This window comes from Nannospalax galili, unplaced genomic scaffold (genome assembly GCF_000622305.1).
Source record: "Nannospalax galili isolate Female #2095 unplaced genomic scaffold, S.galili_v1.0 scaffold17, whole genome shotgun sequence".
NCBI lineage: Eukaryota > Metazoa > Chordata > Mammalia > Rodentia > Spalacidae > Nannospalax > Nannospalax galili.
In genome coordinates this window covers 9,055,311-9,071,624 of record NW_008342276.1, presented here as the reverse complement: position 1 = coordinate 9,071,624, position 16,314 = coordinate 9,055,311, and the positions used below count along the sequence as shown (strand labels likewise).

The 16,314-nt window shown below is 44.1% G+C and overlaps 1 protein-coding gene across 1 annotated transcript in view; it reads left to right on the top strand.

Moving 5' to 3' along the window:
* Positions 1-15,967, top strand: part of Anxa13 (annexin A13) — a 51,716-nt gene extending 35,749 nt beyond the window's left edge. The window contains exons 5-11 of the mRNA XM_008838016.3: positions 2,056-2,089; positions 2,188-2,267; positions 3,970-4,038; positions 4,788-4,889; positions 9,328-9,403; positions 12,114-12,226; positions 15,390-15,967. Of these exons, the coding sequence (XP_008836238.1) occupies positions 2,056-2,089; positions 2,188-2,267; positions 3,970-4,038; positions 4,788-4,889; positions 9,328-9,403; positions 12,114-12,226; positions 15,390-15,509 (594 nt within the window). The 3' untranslated portion in view covers positions 15,510-15,967. The remainder of the gene's footprint in view (positions 1-2,055; positions 2,090-2,187; positions 2,268-3,969; positions 4,039-4,787; positions 4,890-9,327; positions 9,404-12,113; positions 12,227-15,389) is intronic.
* The last annotated feature ends 347 nt before the right edge of the window (positions 15,968-16,314 follow it).

Sequence of the window (16,314 nt, the reverse complement as noted above, 5' to 3'; positions counted from 1 at the left end):
CCCCACATGGAATCAATGTTATACCCCATACTAGCCACCTGCTTCCTCTGCTTGGTCCAGACTTAGGCTCAGTCATGTCCCCATAGCACGGCCATGATCCAAGCCACCGTAGTAAATCGCAGTCCTCAGCATCCCTGGGGATAACCCCTCCATCTCTTCTTCCTTTGTTAGGTATTGGAATTGAACCCAGAGACTACCCATGCTAGGCAAATGCTCCACCACTGAGCTGCATCACCAGCCTATAATCCCTCTATCTCAAGAAGATAGGATAGAACCTTAGAAGAGAGTTAGCACAGGCCCTATGTGGTATCATTGCACTTTCCCCATTCATGCCCATCCCTCCCAGAAGCACCAAGTTCCCTGCAAGGAAGCCTCCAATGTCAAGGACAAGCAGTATCTGCTTTTGTGAAAAGGGTACTTACATTCTTATTTTCCTAATCGTGCCATGGTTCCTTTAAGATCCAAGCAACCAGCAAAGCCTTTCTTTCAGCCAAATAGACTTGGTGGTAAAGAGAAAGAAAACAGAGCAAGAGCTGGAATCTGCCTGAACCCAGGAGTGGGTGGGAAGGAAAACGGGGAGAGAGCTGCAGAAATACAAGTGGTGAGCAGCCCCCACCACCTGGCCTGCTTTCCTTCCCCTTCTACAACCCACATCTGCTCACTCAGGGCCACCCACACACACCTGCCCCTGCTCCCCTCTGACTTGCATTTTAGCCTGCTTATGAGAAGAACTAGGAGGAAATGCCTGCTCTTGCTCACTGCTGAATCAAGTGTAAGTTGAGACAGCTCCGAGGTGGGCTGCTTGACACAGATGATGCAAAATAATTCCCACCAGCATACACTCTGGAGAAAAACTTGTACTCTTGCCCCAGCAGGTTGTTTACTAGATGAAGCTTGTTTAAAACAGAGGCACACTGGAAACCACCTAAGCAGCCACCAGCAGCAGGCTAGCTAAATGAACTGTGGCTTAAGCTAGGATGGAATGTTTTATATCCCTTCAAAAAACATGGATGATCTATACCAGGGCATAGCTGGATCTCCAAGATAGCCTGGTGGAAAAAATAAGCCATAGAACATAAGCACTGTATTCTACTTCTTTCTAAACATGTGATACAGACAAAAAAAATTCTCCATATTTTCAGTAGCACATACCCCATGTATACAGAACAAAGAAAAAGTATCTGCAAGATACACATTGAACTCCCACCTTGGCTGTCTGGATGGTGATGAGGGAATGCAAAGGGGTGAGGAGATGAGGAAAGGTATAAACTTAGCTGTAGTATTTCTACCTTCCTATTTTTAATTGACACGTAATCATTGTACAGATGTATGGGCTACAATGTGATATTTTGATCCATGTAAACAAAGTGTCATGGTCAGATTTGAATAACCAGTTCATCTATCAGTTTCGATAGTTATCATACCTTTGTGGTAAGAACATTCAACACCCTCTCTTCTAGACTTGTTGAAAATATATTATTGTTAATTTTAACCATCCTACTGTGCAATAGCATGTCAGAATGTCTCCCTTCTGTCTCACTGTAATTTAGTACCTTTGGTCCCTCCCTTCTCTTCTCCCCAACTTCTGGTAACCACCATTCTACTCCCAACATCTGTGAGGTTAACTTTTAAATTCCACAAATGAATGAGATTACGTGGTATGTATCTTTCTGTGTCTGGATTATTTCATTTAACATAATATCCTCTAGGCTCAACCATGTTGCCACAAATGACAGAATTTTATTCTTTTTATAGATGAATAGCATTCCATTGTATAAATATACTACATTTTCTTCATTCATTCAGTAATAGATTCCCAGGTTGACTCCATTTCTAAGGAGACTGTATGCATACACTACTTGTGTGAAATGCTTACACAGAAAGTATCCCTAAATACTTGGAGAATTCCCACTGGTCCCTGCCCCCCATAGGGACAAGCATCTCAAGAGGAAATCACGAAGACATCCTGTATCCAGAGACAGACTTCTGCCTCCTTTCTCTACATTTCAATTGATTCCAATATTGAATATTGATTTGTCTCAATTACCTTCCTAGGAAATCAGTGCCATCAAAGAAGCCTACCAAAAGTGTAAGCAATCTTTTGTTCTGGCTTTGGATAAAGTATGTTCCTTTTGAACTACATCTGAGAATGAAATCATCTGATTTTCCTTTTTTCTTCCTCAAAAGTATTTGACAAGAGCCTTGAATCTGATGTCAAAGATGATATAAATGGAAACCTAAGAAAGATTCTGGTGTCTCTGTTACAGGTGAGAATAAACAGACTTCACCCATGTTGTCATCATAACCTTCAGCAGTGTGGTATCATGACAAAAAAGCAAAGAAGATAAGCATTTATTTAAAGCATTAGAGAAGGGTCTGGGGATGTAGCTCAGGCAATAGAGTGCTTGCCCAGCATGCACAAAGGTTCAATCCCCAGTACCATGTAAACTGGAAGTGGTGGTGCTCACCTATGATTCTAGCACTCTGGAAGTGGAGGCTGGAGGATCAAGAGTTTAAGGTCATCCTTGTCTGCATATCAAGTCTGAGACCAGCCTGGGCTAGATGAGACCCTGTCTCAGAACCAAAAAACAAGTACAAAAGAAGAGACACCCCACCCCAAACAACTCTTGTTCCATTAGCTCAGCAACTGGGAAATTATCGCCCCTCCCAACACTCCACTGTTTGCAGTTAATATCCCCTCATTTGATCAAAGAAGAAACCCGTGCCTCAGAGATGGGTAGCAAGGCCAGTAAGACACAGCCCAGGAACAAGAATCATCTGACCTAAAGCAAAGCCCTTTCCTACATACAACTCTGCCTTTGTCCAGGATTTAGCTTTAGTCTAAATCTGTGGGACCCACAAAACTCAGCCAGGAGAGTGGGTCTTTCAGGACTGGCCCTCCTGGGACCCAGCCCCTGAGACTCCAGACAGACAGCATCCAGTTCTCACTGACACACCTCTGTCCATTTCCACCATTTCATTTCTCCCAGTGTGGGCATATTGACAGCAGAGAACATGGGGGTGGGGCACATGTGTTTCAACCACAACAGGAAGGGTGGATAAGTGTTCTTCTTCCCTAAACTTCCCCAAACTCCACAGCTCAAATACTTCATGCCCCCTAGTATCTTCTAATGCTCATGGATCAGGGGTCCAGATGTCCATTAGCTGAGTCTTTCATGGAGGAAGTTCTCATCAGGTTGAAATCAGCTGCCAGCCAGAGCTGCCAGCTCCCGCAAGGCTCAGGGAGAGAATTCATTTCCTTGTGGTCCTCTTCCTGATGTGACTGCTTTCTTGCCAGCTGTCATCCAGAGGCCACTGTGAGTTCCTAGAGACCTTTCCCAGCTCCCTAACACATAGCTCCTAGACAGTTCACAGAATGGCTGTCTGCTCTCCTCCTGGACAATAGCAAGAGCTCCCCTGGATCTTCTACCTCTGACCTCTAAGAATTCCCTTCTCATTAGGCCAGGCCCTCCCTTTGGATGGATTACATTTTCAAAACTCCCTGATGCTATTGGACATGATATAATCATGAGATCATCCAAGGAAAGGGGCTTATAGCAGGGAGTCGGGTCCCTGGGGTCATCTTCGCACTCTGCCACTCACCCAGGGCTTACTTTAGACTTCCATGGTCTCCCTGGACCATCTCTCAGAGTTCTTTGGCACTGACTACTGAATGGCAACATTCATTTGGGAAGGAAGGATATTTGCTTCCTAGTGGACTCACAGGTTGCTATCAGCCTGCCCTGAAGGCTATGGTCTTGGTGAGTGACCATGGCTGGGTGGGAGAGTCACAGAAATTATACTGTTTTCAATCTTGCCCAAAAGATGGCAGCAAAGAGCAGGCCTTGCGTCTCTGCCAGGCTGAACTGGGCTTCAAGTCACCCCTCCAAAGTCATCCCAGTATTACAGGACTTCTCTTTCTGTGATCAAACAGGTCCTCGAGTTAATAGCAATGTATAATTTTTGTAGGCTAACCGTGATGAAGAAGATACTGTCGACAAAGATCTGGCAGGTCAAGACGCTAAAGATTTATATGATGTAAGTATGTGCATGTGCCGGGCTCTTCACTTTTTTTTTTTTTAATTAGCATTGTTTCAACAAGCATTTCCTTGTTTCATACAAATAAGAACACTTGGGAATGAATGATGACCTTTAATAAGTAAACATATGCTTAACTTTGCATAGGTCATCTATAAAGACAAAAACATGTTTTTATAGATGGGGTTAAGCACCTCAGATCTGTTTGGAACACAGGAGGGTATAAATAATACAGATACGTATGTGGAATATGTTTGTGGGTTACAAGCTAAGAATGCTCAGTCTACCTACTTGACTTCTAGTCAGTACATGTTTTCTAAATCTCTGTAAATGAGGCCTGCTCACAGCCTTACTGGGGTCACTCACTTCTTCTCAAGATCTCCCTTTTAGGATATTTCTTCCCATGATCTTCTAGAGAAGCCCACAAGGTAGGGAGCCAAAACCACAGCATAAGTGATATTATAATGACGTTAGGATCTTTTAAGGATACAGACCCTTAGTTAGTGTGTATGTGTGGCAACTGGGAAAGAACCCTGTCACCTTATTTTCTGATGTAGTAAGAATAACCCAACTACAGCTTCAAGGATATTTAACCACAAAGCACCATCAGGAGGCATGGCTGCCAAGAAACAGCTGTAGTGTTCTATGTTCCGTCAACTGTAACTTCTTGCCTACCCAGTGTCAGCAATATCGTATGTTCAGTCCTTTTGTAGGAGTCCTTTTCATATTGTTTACACTTGACCCTTGAGGCAGGAGAAGGTCGCTGGGGCACTGATGAGCTTGCCTTCAATGAAGTCCTGGCCAAGAGGAGCTACAAGCAGTTACGAGCCACCTTTGAAGCGTATCAAATTGTAAGTAAAGCCTGAGTGAAACTGGAAGGATCCCTCTGACGCTGTCCTGACACTGTCCAAAGCTATTTCTAGAGGAAACCAAGATCCAGGATGTGAGGATCATTAATATGGGTGTCAATGGTGGGAGAGGTGAGGCCCAGGATGTGGCTACACATTATACCATGCACAAGACAGCCCCACAGTGCAGAACTGTTCAGCCCCAAATGTAAGCTGAAGTTGGGATACCCTCGTTGACAGTACAGTTAGGGAAACAGAGACGTGTCATGCTTACGAGCAAAGCCCTAGACTCAAATGGTCGAGATGCAAGTCTGGGTTCCACCACTATCAAAAGACCAAACCTCCTCCTCATCTTTCTGAGACAGGGACTGAGAGCACCATCATCATCCCTCACAGTTATTTTAAGTATTAAATAAGCACAAGCTCAGAACAGTATCTGATGTGTGGCAAGCCTGCAAATGTTTGTTCATTTTTATTATTACAATTTATGGTTGGTCTAACAGTGCCTGCCTGTCTCAGGACAGATGTGCTGTACCTCAGAGAGAAGCTCCTGGAAAAAAACATGCATAAATTATGTTTTTAATCTCATGATTATCCTAAGCCAACAAAATGAGTTGGTTATTTCAAGGTACTTGGTGATAAGTCCATTTCTAAAAGACAATCCTTAATTTGCAAAAAGCTTTAAGTGGAGTTTCAAGTTTCTTTTTGTCTCTTATTTTGTTTGGAGAGAGGGCTTTTACCTATTCAAAACATCTCTATGCCCTGTGTCTTATTTCAATTTCACAATATCGTAACTATCATGTGGGCTGAACAGCTATTATGGCCCACAACTGCTGGACAAGGCCAGTCTGCAGAGAAAGGAGCCATCTGTAACTTATCAGGACCACACAGCAAGTTGGTAGCAGAAAGTGGATAGGGACTCCAAGACTCCCCAGAGCTCCTACCTCGTCCTTTGCTGGCCGCTCCTCACTCGAAATAGCCTTTCCTATGTGTTGCCAGCAGATGAAAAGACAAAGCTTTGGAATTTTAGCCTTACTGTATATAAGCCTCGAGGGCCCCCTGCTTTCAAATCATGCCCAGTGTTATGATCAAAGGCAGCTGACCCCATGATCTTCATTCTCTGTGCCTGGAGCCATGGCCTTAGATGGAGATTTCCCTATGACCCAGGTCCTCTTTCCACGTGACAGGGACCACAGATGGAGTTTCTAAGGATAGCTGATGTTGGTGATTGCTACATAAACACACACGTGAGCATGTGTGCACACAAATACAACTTCATGAACTAGTGACTGCTTTATAATATAGGGAAAGCAAGTGATTAGTGTCCAGGCCAGTATTTCAAAGTTGACCCTCAAACAGCAGCATCATAGTCACTTAAGGACCTGTTAAAAATGAAAATTCTCAGTCCTCTCCTCAGTCCAACTGAACCACATTTCCTGTAGTTTGGGTCTTACCATCTCTATATTTATGAATCTGATACATGCTAAAGTTTGAGAAGCTGGCTCTAGGCTACTAGCCATATGACCTTGGGCAAGTTATGAAAGCTCTGTGCCTTGGTTTCCCCAGTTATGAAATAGAGTTAGTAATACATACTGGATAAGTTTAGCACGGACGAAACGAATTAACAGAAGTAAGCCCTTAGTACCTGACATGTAGCAGATATTCATGAACAATTGTTGGTCATTTCCCTGTGTGAACCAACAGAGCCAATAATTAAAGCAAAAATTCAAATGGACAATAAGGTGATCTTATAGATTTGAGGATCATTTACAGGAAACCATCTGTAAATGCTACTGATTGGTTTATTCCAAAAGCATTGCTCAACTGTTGTTAGTTATTACTTTTTATTGTTAATAAAAATGTTGTTAATTTTAAGAGTTCACACTGCTATTAGGACCCAGGCCTATAAGATTTTGACAGATACTGACCAAAAAAAAAAAAAAAAAAAATCAAAGAGACTAGTGTGCAACCACGGAAGTGTTATGGGTTAGGTTGAACTGGCATAGAGCTGCATTTAATTTGGGGCACTAAAGCTCAAGATTTTTGCCCTTTATTTGCCCTCTAAACCCAAGTCTTAACTTCTGACTCATTCCACAATTCCAGCTCAAGCAACAGAGCCTCGCAAACATGATGCAAGATGACCACGGTCCTGATTTTACTAAACACAAAAGACTTACATAGTTATAGAGCCAGAGTAAGTTCTACAAGCAGGAGTCAGCAAGAATGTACATGCACATACCCACAGCCCATCCTCACTACCTCCCATCATGCACTTACTTAACTTTGTCCTTGTCCCCGTCCCTGTATATAGCCCTAAGTCCATGAAGAGTCTTTGACCCTCTTACTACTGTAGAAAAATCAGAGCGCATGGGACTCTGCTGGCTGCATGCTGTCAGTTTGGGAGAATGAATTTTAAAAGAAAGACATGTCTCCCCTATCTTCCACTAAACTCCACCTGGGCACTGCAGCCCATTTGACTAGTCTCCGAGACTGGTTTGTAATTCACCCACATGGTGCATTTTGGTCCCAAGATCATAAAACCTGGTTCCATAAAAAAGAGCCTCTTAAGAACTAGGTATTCTAGTAACTGAAGTGAAAACTTGGGCCAGTCCACTGTCTTCAGACTGTGTTCCATGGAACCCATATAGATTCCTAGGCAGTTGCAAGAAAGGATTAGGCCAGCTGGGAAGGCAGCTGTGTCCTTGTATTATGTGAATATGATCCCCTGGAGGTGTGTAAAGAAAAGCCCCTACCCTAAAAGGCAGATGCCTAGGGCTCAGGTAAAGAGCCCACCTCCTGCCTGCCCAGACCTGCTCTGCTTGTCTGCTTTTCTCTGTTTTGGAGGCTGAAAGTCTACAGAAAAATGAAAACCACTGTTCTGGCCCAATCCTAACAATAGAAACAAAAAGTGATTTAATGTGGAGATTCTTTAGTAAACACAGACCTGTGTGAACAAAACATCCTCATGAAATGCAATCTCAGTCTGCAGAACAAGAGCTTAGTTTCTAGGGAAGTGATACCAGTCCCTTCTAAAGTACCAACTCCCACATCAAACCCTAGAAAGGTGGGGGCAGCTAAGGAATGGAACAGAACAGAGGGTTTGGAAGCTCCCTTTCCCTGCTGATCTGGTTTCCTCTGCCTCACACAAAGACCTCTAGATATGTGAACAATGGGGTGGACCTTTGTTAAGTCTGGACTCCTCCATGTATTGTGCTTACATCACAAAGAATGTTTTGTTTGCCTTTGTTTTCCCATTAAAAACCAAAACTCCACTAGTATGTACTCAAATGTCCCAATTATTTATAGAATCAATTGTGTCATATCCTCAAAAGAGAATTTCTCAGAAAGAGACAAAGCCCTCAAAGCCAGCGCAGTACTCTCCTTTCTCTCTCTTTGCCTTCCCTGAGCTTGGCCCCAGCAGTATTTGTGTTAAGGATAGTCACAATTTACTTTAACTTTAGTTTCTGTAAATATTTGGAAAGAAATCTAGTGCGTAATGCTGTGCTGAGCAACGTGACCCAGTAGTGAATCTATAAGACCATTTGCAATCACCCCGAGTGGAGGAAAGTGGCATTTTGATGTGGTCAGCTCCTGGCTTCTAGCCTTTGAAACCACACTCTATTACAAACTATTAGCTCAAGTTCTGTCATGAATTTCACAGCCTCTACTTATTTCACTCAAACTATAAGTGACTGAGTCTCCAGTCTCAAACAAGGAAGAAGAGGGAGACACGGGTCACAGTGTTAAAACACCAGCCTTCCAGGAACTTACATTGTAAAAGATGGAAAACACATTGGAAACCAAGATGCTGTGTAACATAAAGAATTTTTATTGCAGGCTGGGGAGCCAACTCAGTAGGTAAAAGTGCTTGCTGAGCTAGCATGAGAACCTGAGTTTGAATCCCAGACACCCATGTAAAAAGCCCTGGGTGTTGACAAGTGCCTATAACCGCAGTACTGGGGAGAGCGGGTAGTAGAGACGGAAGGATCACTTGGGCTTGCTGCTCATCAGCCTAGATCCAGGTTCAGTGAGAGACCCTGTCTCAAAGGAAGATAGAGAGTGACAGAGCAGGACACCCAATGTCTTCCACTGGCCCCTCCACACACCCCCACATACATACACACATACACACATGTACATACATCACACATGCAGACACAAAATAATTATTAATTATTCTTCCACTCCCTAATTTTAGAGATGAGGAAATGGAAGCTGAGGGAACAGCACTGGCTGAGATCAACTCAGGACTAACTCCTCAGCAGTGAGAGCCCCCTCTTGAATAGGGAAGACAACCATTCCACCTTACAAGGCAAGAGGCTGGATAGGAGCTCCTTAGAGCCACAGCACTAAATCTGGAAGGGAATAATGCTCTTTATAAAGGCTACCTAGGCCAACAGCAAACCCTGGAGTAATGGCTGGACTTTGCTCATCTTTCTAGCTCATTGGCAAAGACATGGAAGAAGCCATTGAAGAAGAGACATCGGGAGACTTGCAGAAGGCCTATTTAACCCTCGGTAAAGTTAGGAGAGTGCTGTCCTAGTGTGGGATCCTTGGAACCATGCTGAGAGATGTCAGAGAGTTGGTTTGGAAACCACACATTTAAGCAGCTTTGGGCAAGGCAGAGGATGGATGTGATGCAGTTCCTGTCCCCCAGAGAGCTCTAGAGTTGAGGTGTCTAAAGTGGAGCAAGGGGCCAAGTCTCTGCATGTCCTATCACCCAATCATTGGTTAGTGGTGGTTCCCCAAGAACATTGCAACATTGAACATCTTACATGAAGGGTGACTCGTGGGAAGGGACCCAGCTGTGAGCAGTCAGTGAACAACCCTGGCAATGAGTACCTAATCCAGAAGGGAACATCCATGTGATCCATCACAGTATCTACTGTGGTCCTGCTAAGAATGTGAGTTCCTGAGAGCATCTGTCAAAAACCTGGCTCAGGTAGCAGTATGTGGTTCATATGACACATATTCCAAAGCACCCATCATTAGGAACTGTGGGTGCATTTCTGTACCTGCCTGATGGCTGGAGGGTTTCCTTTTTCCATTGGACTCTCTTCAATGTTGACAAAGAATGAGGTCTGTTTAGAAAGCCAGGGGAGGGAGGCTAGATCTTGGCAATGCTGAGCCAACCCCAGGACCTTCTCTCCAGGTGTTACCCAAAGGCAGGAAATAGCAGAGAGATGGGCATGGGGCCATGTCTCTGGCAGGCTCTCTTTTTCTTTTTGCAAGTCCTGGAATGAAAGCATTGTCCATTGTCCACACTGCTGTGGTAAGAAGTCCAGGGAACCATCCCAAATGGCACAGGAATGGAGAGACATGTCCCTAGAAGAGGGAGAACCAAATAAGCAGCCTGGAACCTAAACTATGTGCTCCTGGTGCCAAATGCTTCCACAAAGTTTTGAGGATGTTTTCTGGTGCTTTTTTAAAACAATGTCAACAACTGACCTTTTCCATCCATGTTCACTTTACATTCAAATTAGCAAACATCTGTGTGATGTACAGAAGCCTAAATGTCCCAGCTTTTTTCATGACCCACATTGGACACATATGAGCCCTATACAGATAGCTGTCCTTTGGGCTTCAGGAAGAATCTCCCAAATAGATGGACTGAGTGCACCACTCGATGCCTGGTTCTGCAAGTCCAGATTTTTCCTATGCTTGTGGCATGGAAAACCAGAAAGACCCCAGAGTGCAGTCAGAAGATACCAGGGTCACCATTCAATGACAGCATTTTTCTGGCATTTGCCTGGCCCGGGAGTTGTGATGGATCTGATATCAGAAGCAAATAAGACCCAGTTCCTGTTCTTAAGGAGCTGACTGTCCACATGGGACATATACAAATCAACAGGTTAACAGTAAAGAGAGAAAACAGACTGCAAGGATGGTACAGAGAGGAAGGAAAAAGCCAATCCTTAGTGTTAGAAGCTGGGAACTGCAGGAGTTGATATGCTCATGGTACCAAAAGTAAAAGTGATTTTAAAAAGACCTTGAGAATCAACCTCACAAAATGATTTCATGACTGTATTTTCTAGATATCTCCAACCCTGCTCTGTTAACTTGTAAACATATCAGTTTACAGCTGAAACCTACAAAGGCTGACACCAAATGACTCCTGTCACGAGCAACATTTCTTAAATGGGGCCTGTGAACCACCTGCCTTAGAATCTGTCATGAAAGTTTCCTGAGTCCCACCCCAAGTTTCCATGCAGAAACCAGGCATAGGAGGAGCCTGAGAAGCCACTGTCTCAAGCTCCTCTGTGATAGTTTTTGTGCTCACTAAAGTCTGCAAAGCCCAGCTCTTAGAAGGCAACAGGAGCGAGGTACAGAGAGCCATGGTGTCCTTGCTCCCACTTACCACGAGCAATTTTATTCCAGACCTTCCCTAGCTATCCTGACCCAACCTTACAAGGGAATCCTGCTGCTTGCTACTAATAGAGACTGTTTCCAGCCATAGATCATCAACAGTAGAAAAGCAGTTGGGCCGGGCATATATCTCAGTGGTAGAGTGCTTGCTATAGGCTTCATCAGTACTGACAAAAAAAAAAAAAAAAAAAAAAAAAAAAAAAAATTCTGCCCAAACTGTCAGGAAAAGGACATGTCATTGAAGTAAGAAAGAGGACCACTATTTAAGTGTGGAATATGCTGCCTTTAAACAGTAACTCCAGTATCCATCAGTGCTGCAAAGGGATGAAAATTCTGTGATGCCAATAGCTCAAATGATCTCAAGTATGTTACTCCTCGAAGTATAGAGGTTGCTGAGAACAGGAAAGCAGTGGACAGTCCAGCTGAGAAAATGTCTGGATTATGAGGTTCTATTGTAGAGGGCTACTGGCAGAGCTGTGTTCCCACAGACCCTTGCTCCAGCCCCAGAGACTTCACTGTATGGCACCAGCCATATCCATGGATGAGACGCCAGACTTCCCCAGCACGGGTGTTGAGGAGGGCCCAGCTCCCCTCCCCACAGGGCTTGCAGGGCACACAAGACATTCTCCTTCTGAAGTGGTTTTGATCTGGCTCTGGTTGGAGAGCCAGTGTCCTGACCCAGGAAACTTAGAGCTCATTCCACAATAGTACAAAGTCAGCTCCTTTCAAACCTCAGTCTGTCAAGTCCAGCAGCTCCAAGGACAGGCAGGTGACGTTCTAGACTATACTGTGCCTTTGGAGGATCCCTTGATGTTCACCAAACCATGAAAACCTCACATCCTCCTTTCCTCTCTCTCCCAGTGAGATGTGCCCGGGATCTCCAGAGCTATTTTGCTGAACGTCTATACAAGGCCATGAAGGGTACGGGGACCGACGAGGAGACGTTAATCCGCATCATTGTGACAAGGGCTGAGGTAAGACACACCCCAAACAGATGATTGTAACTTCTTTTCCCCCCACTGATGTCATTAGCAAATTTTTTTTTTGTTAAGGAACAATTTAAAGGAAAGTAAGGCAGAAATGGCCCTTGCCTTCCCAGAATGTGCAGAAACGCCGGGCTCTGCCTCAGTCCACTCCTTTTTTATAAAGTACAATAATGATAGTTCCTTCTGTTTCTGTCATCTGTGGCTCCAGAGAGTTGATGGCGCTGCATAAAGGGGAACTTGTAGAGCTGTGCCGAGGTAACACAGCTCTGCCTAGCTCCATTTTAAGGAAGACAAACCAAAGACACGGAAAGGGGTCACCCAGTAGTGAAAGAGACAATAAAATTAATTTCCTTATTCCCAAGCAGGGACTTTGCTTCATAAACATACCTTAGAAGCATAAGTTTTCACAAGAAATATCAGCCTAACAATGTTTTTCAATGTTTCTTTACCCATGTCCTCCTCTAGGAGCCATTTTAGACAGATTTTTTTCAAATTACCACCCCTGCCCCAAAATTTTAGCACCACAGGTAACACTGAGGATATGTCTATGTGACACACAAATATTAAGACTTTGTACATTAAAAGACCGGGGCTTCCTTTACTCTCAAAAGACCAATTCAATTCTCCCTCTTAACGGAGAATGTGAGTGTGAGAAAGGGAAGGGAACAAGCAGCCAGAAGCCTGGAAGCAGCCTCCAGCTTTGCAGCTTCTGCCTTGGGCTGCAAGGCCACCATCAGAAGGGGCGTAAAATGAAGAGGAGGTGGCAGGAAGGTCATTTCAGTGGACGATGCCTTGGAGAGTGGAGGGAGCTAAGCAGCTGGAAGCCACAGACATCTCCAAAAACTGTTCAGCAGAGGGAGAGGTACCAACCCAAATTCTGATCCATGCCTTTTGACAAACACTTAACATCTGACGTTGTTTTTAAATATAGCTTCACAGCAAGGCAGTTCTTTCATTTTTATTTCTGTTCCTGGAATTTCTCCTTCCCCCTTTCTCCTCCTCCTTCATGAGTGGAATCTCTCTCTTTCTCTCTCTCTTTCTGTGTCCCTGTGTCTCTGTGTCTGACTGTCTCTGTGTTTCTCTTTCTCTATGTCTCTGTCTCTTGTTGGTCTGTCTCTGTCTCTCTCTCTCTCTCTGTTTCTCTCTCTCTCTCTCTCTCTCTCTCTCTCTCTCTCTCTCTCTTCTCTCTCTCTCTCTCTCTCTCTCTCTCTCTCTCTCTCTCTCCTTATGCCCCTGAACAGCCTCTCTGCGTCTCATCCTTGCCATCCTTGCCTCTCTCTCTCTCTCCCTCTCTCAGGGTGCCTTGCTTTCCCTCTCTCTCCAGCTCTCAGCACACAGCCCCTAGCTGAAGTTCCAGGAAGGTCTTGAGGCACACAGGGTTCTAGACCGCTAAGGAGATTGGACAGCACCAGAAGACTTGTCAGCATTCTGTGTTCACTTGGACATAGGCTACAGAATATTCAACTCTGTCTCAGAATGGACCACAGATGGGTGATCCCTACATGTAGCCAATCACTTCCGAATGTTGCAGGCCCAGGCACATACAGTTTAGAGGATTCCCTAATCTCCCACATGTACTAGAATGAAACACCAGCTGCCCTATCCTGTACTCCATCTTCTTACCCCCCCCCCAGCACTGGGCATCCAGCCAGGCTGGGGAACACAGGAACACCCAAGCAGGGCAACAGGGAGAATCACACCATCTGCCTTCAGCAGTCTCTCTGCTTGTGATCAGCATCTACTTCGAACAACAATCTCTCTCTCTCTCTCTCTCTCTCTCTCTCTCCCTCTCTCTCTCTCTCTCTCTCTCTCTGCGTGCCTCTCTCTCTGTTTTCGCCACCTCTCCCACACACAACACTCTCTCTCTCTCTCTCTCTCTCTCTCTCTCTCTCTCTCTCTCTCTCTCTCTCTGTGTGTGTGTGTGTGTGTGTGTGTGTGTGTGTGTGTGTGTGTGTTCAGCCTCTTACTGGAGCAAGAGAAGGAGAAACAGATACATAAGCTACATTTTCCAGGCCTGGAGTATAAGGCAGACTTCAAACCAAAACCAAAACACAACAACACAGACTTTGCTACATTGACAGGATTCATGTGGTCCAGTCTGGAGTTAGGTCTTTTCTGTTGTAGTTCTCTCCCTCACTAGCTAGAAGAAGCACAACAGTCTTGTCTGCCTGCTCCTGATCCTTCTTTTGCCCCTAGGTTTTAAGCTTTCTAGGAATGAACTTATTGTTAAAGCCATGTAAAGTGCAATGATTACTATGCTAATAAGCCTGGATAAGAAAAATCTCTTGCTTTACAAATGTCATAGATTAAAAATGGATGGGCTAATAATTAAAACAATGATGATTTTATGACTATCACAAATCATTTTGCATCACCTTCATATTTTAAAAAGTTAACAGTTTTAATCATATGGAGTCATATATAATTATTTGGAACTTCACAAAATTATTCACATGTAGAACAGTTTATACCCTTATGCTAGGAATTTACTTACTTTTTCATGGGCAGTCTTCTCAACCTTCTACCAAGGACGGGCAGACTGTAGCTTAGAAGGCAAAGGGCCCACTTTGTGTTTGTGCACAGCACTGTTACCTAACAATGACTCATTTTCAAATAACTATAAAAAATTCAAAAGAAAAACAATTTTTTTGGTCTTTTTTGAGACAGGGTCTCCCTGTAGCCCCAGCTGTCCTGAAACTCACTATATAGACCAGGCTGGCCTTGCACTCACAGAGCTCCGCTTGCCTCTGCCTCCCAAGTGCTGGGATTAAAGGCGTGTGCCACGACACCCAGCAAGGAAAACAATATTTTATGACAGATAAAAATATGTAATTTAACTTTTTTCCCATAAAGTTGTAATGGAATGTATACACACGCACACACACACACACACACGCACGCATGCACGCACACATGCACACACAGAGAGAGAGAGAGAGAGAGAGAGAGCGAGAGAGAGAGAGAGAGAGAGCCCCCACTTTAGGGGGCTAACCTCATTTCCTTTTCTCATCCACAAAATGGAAATGCTGCCAGTCCAGCCTCTGAGAACATTTAAAGGGATAATAAATATGACAGCGTAGAAGAGTGCCTGCCATTTACAAGGAACACGCTATCAATGTGGTCACCCACACTGTTGTCATCTTTCCTACAGGTGGACCTGCAGGGGATAAAAGCCAAGTTCCAGGAGAAGTATCAGAAGTCGCTCTCTGACATGGTTCACTCAGATACCTCTGGGGACTTCCAGAAACTGCTGGTGGCTCTCTTGCACTGAGCCAAGATACAGCAGTAAATATATGGGGAAAAGCCACCTTTATCAAGATTCATCAACATCCCAAATCAAATTTGCAAATAGGGCTCTTACATGAAAAAAAAAACACTCGAAGTCCTGGTTTATTTTTTCAGCAGCTTAAGTGATACCACAAGGTCAAGCTGTTGAGGTCAAAGGTAGCGGGCCACCTTGAACATCGGCTTAGAAAACATCTGGGTTGCCTTTCAACCTTCCTTTAGCATTGTAACTGAATACTTTCTAAGCACAAATGAAATAGGCAGTTGATGAAAACTAACACTTGTAATAAATGTTCAGAAATACATGCATTGCCCAGATGTGTATAGTCAAGGCAAAAGCTGAATGGCTGAGGTAGAGGAAAGGTGAAGTAAGCCAATTTGTTCATCTCCCTTCTGTGTATTCAATTTCAGAGCCTTGCTATTAATTAAAGTTATAGTTACAGATTGTGCCCCATCCACTGCCTATTGGCTTGATTAATGTGGGTTCTCACCCAGGAAATATAGGACTTGTGAAATTCAAATGTGTTGGGGGGGTTACAAATAATGACATTTATTAATAGTCACCAAAGCTGGCAGTCAGAAAGGAAAAGAAAAGGAGAGAGAATCTGGCTATATGAAACATAACTAGAGGTCAAATTCGCTAATCTGTTGCCTGGTTCAGTTGGGGTTTTTTACTTCTCTAGACATTTGACTCATTTGAGTCTTCCATCTGATCTTCAATACAATTAGGCTAAGCAAAGTGCCAACAGGATCAATGTCAATGGCCTACCTCTCGAGTGGATTGCTTCTGC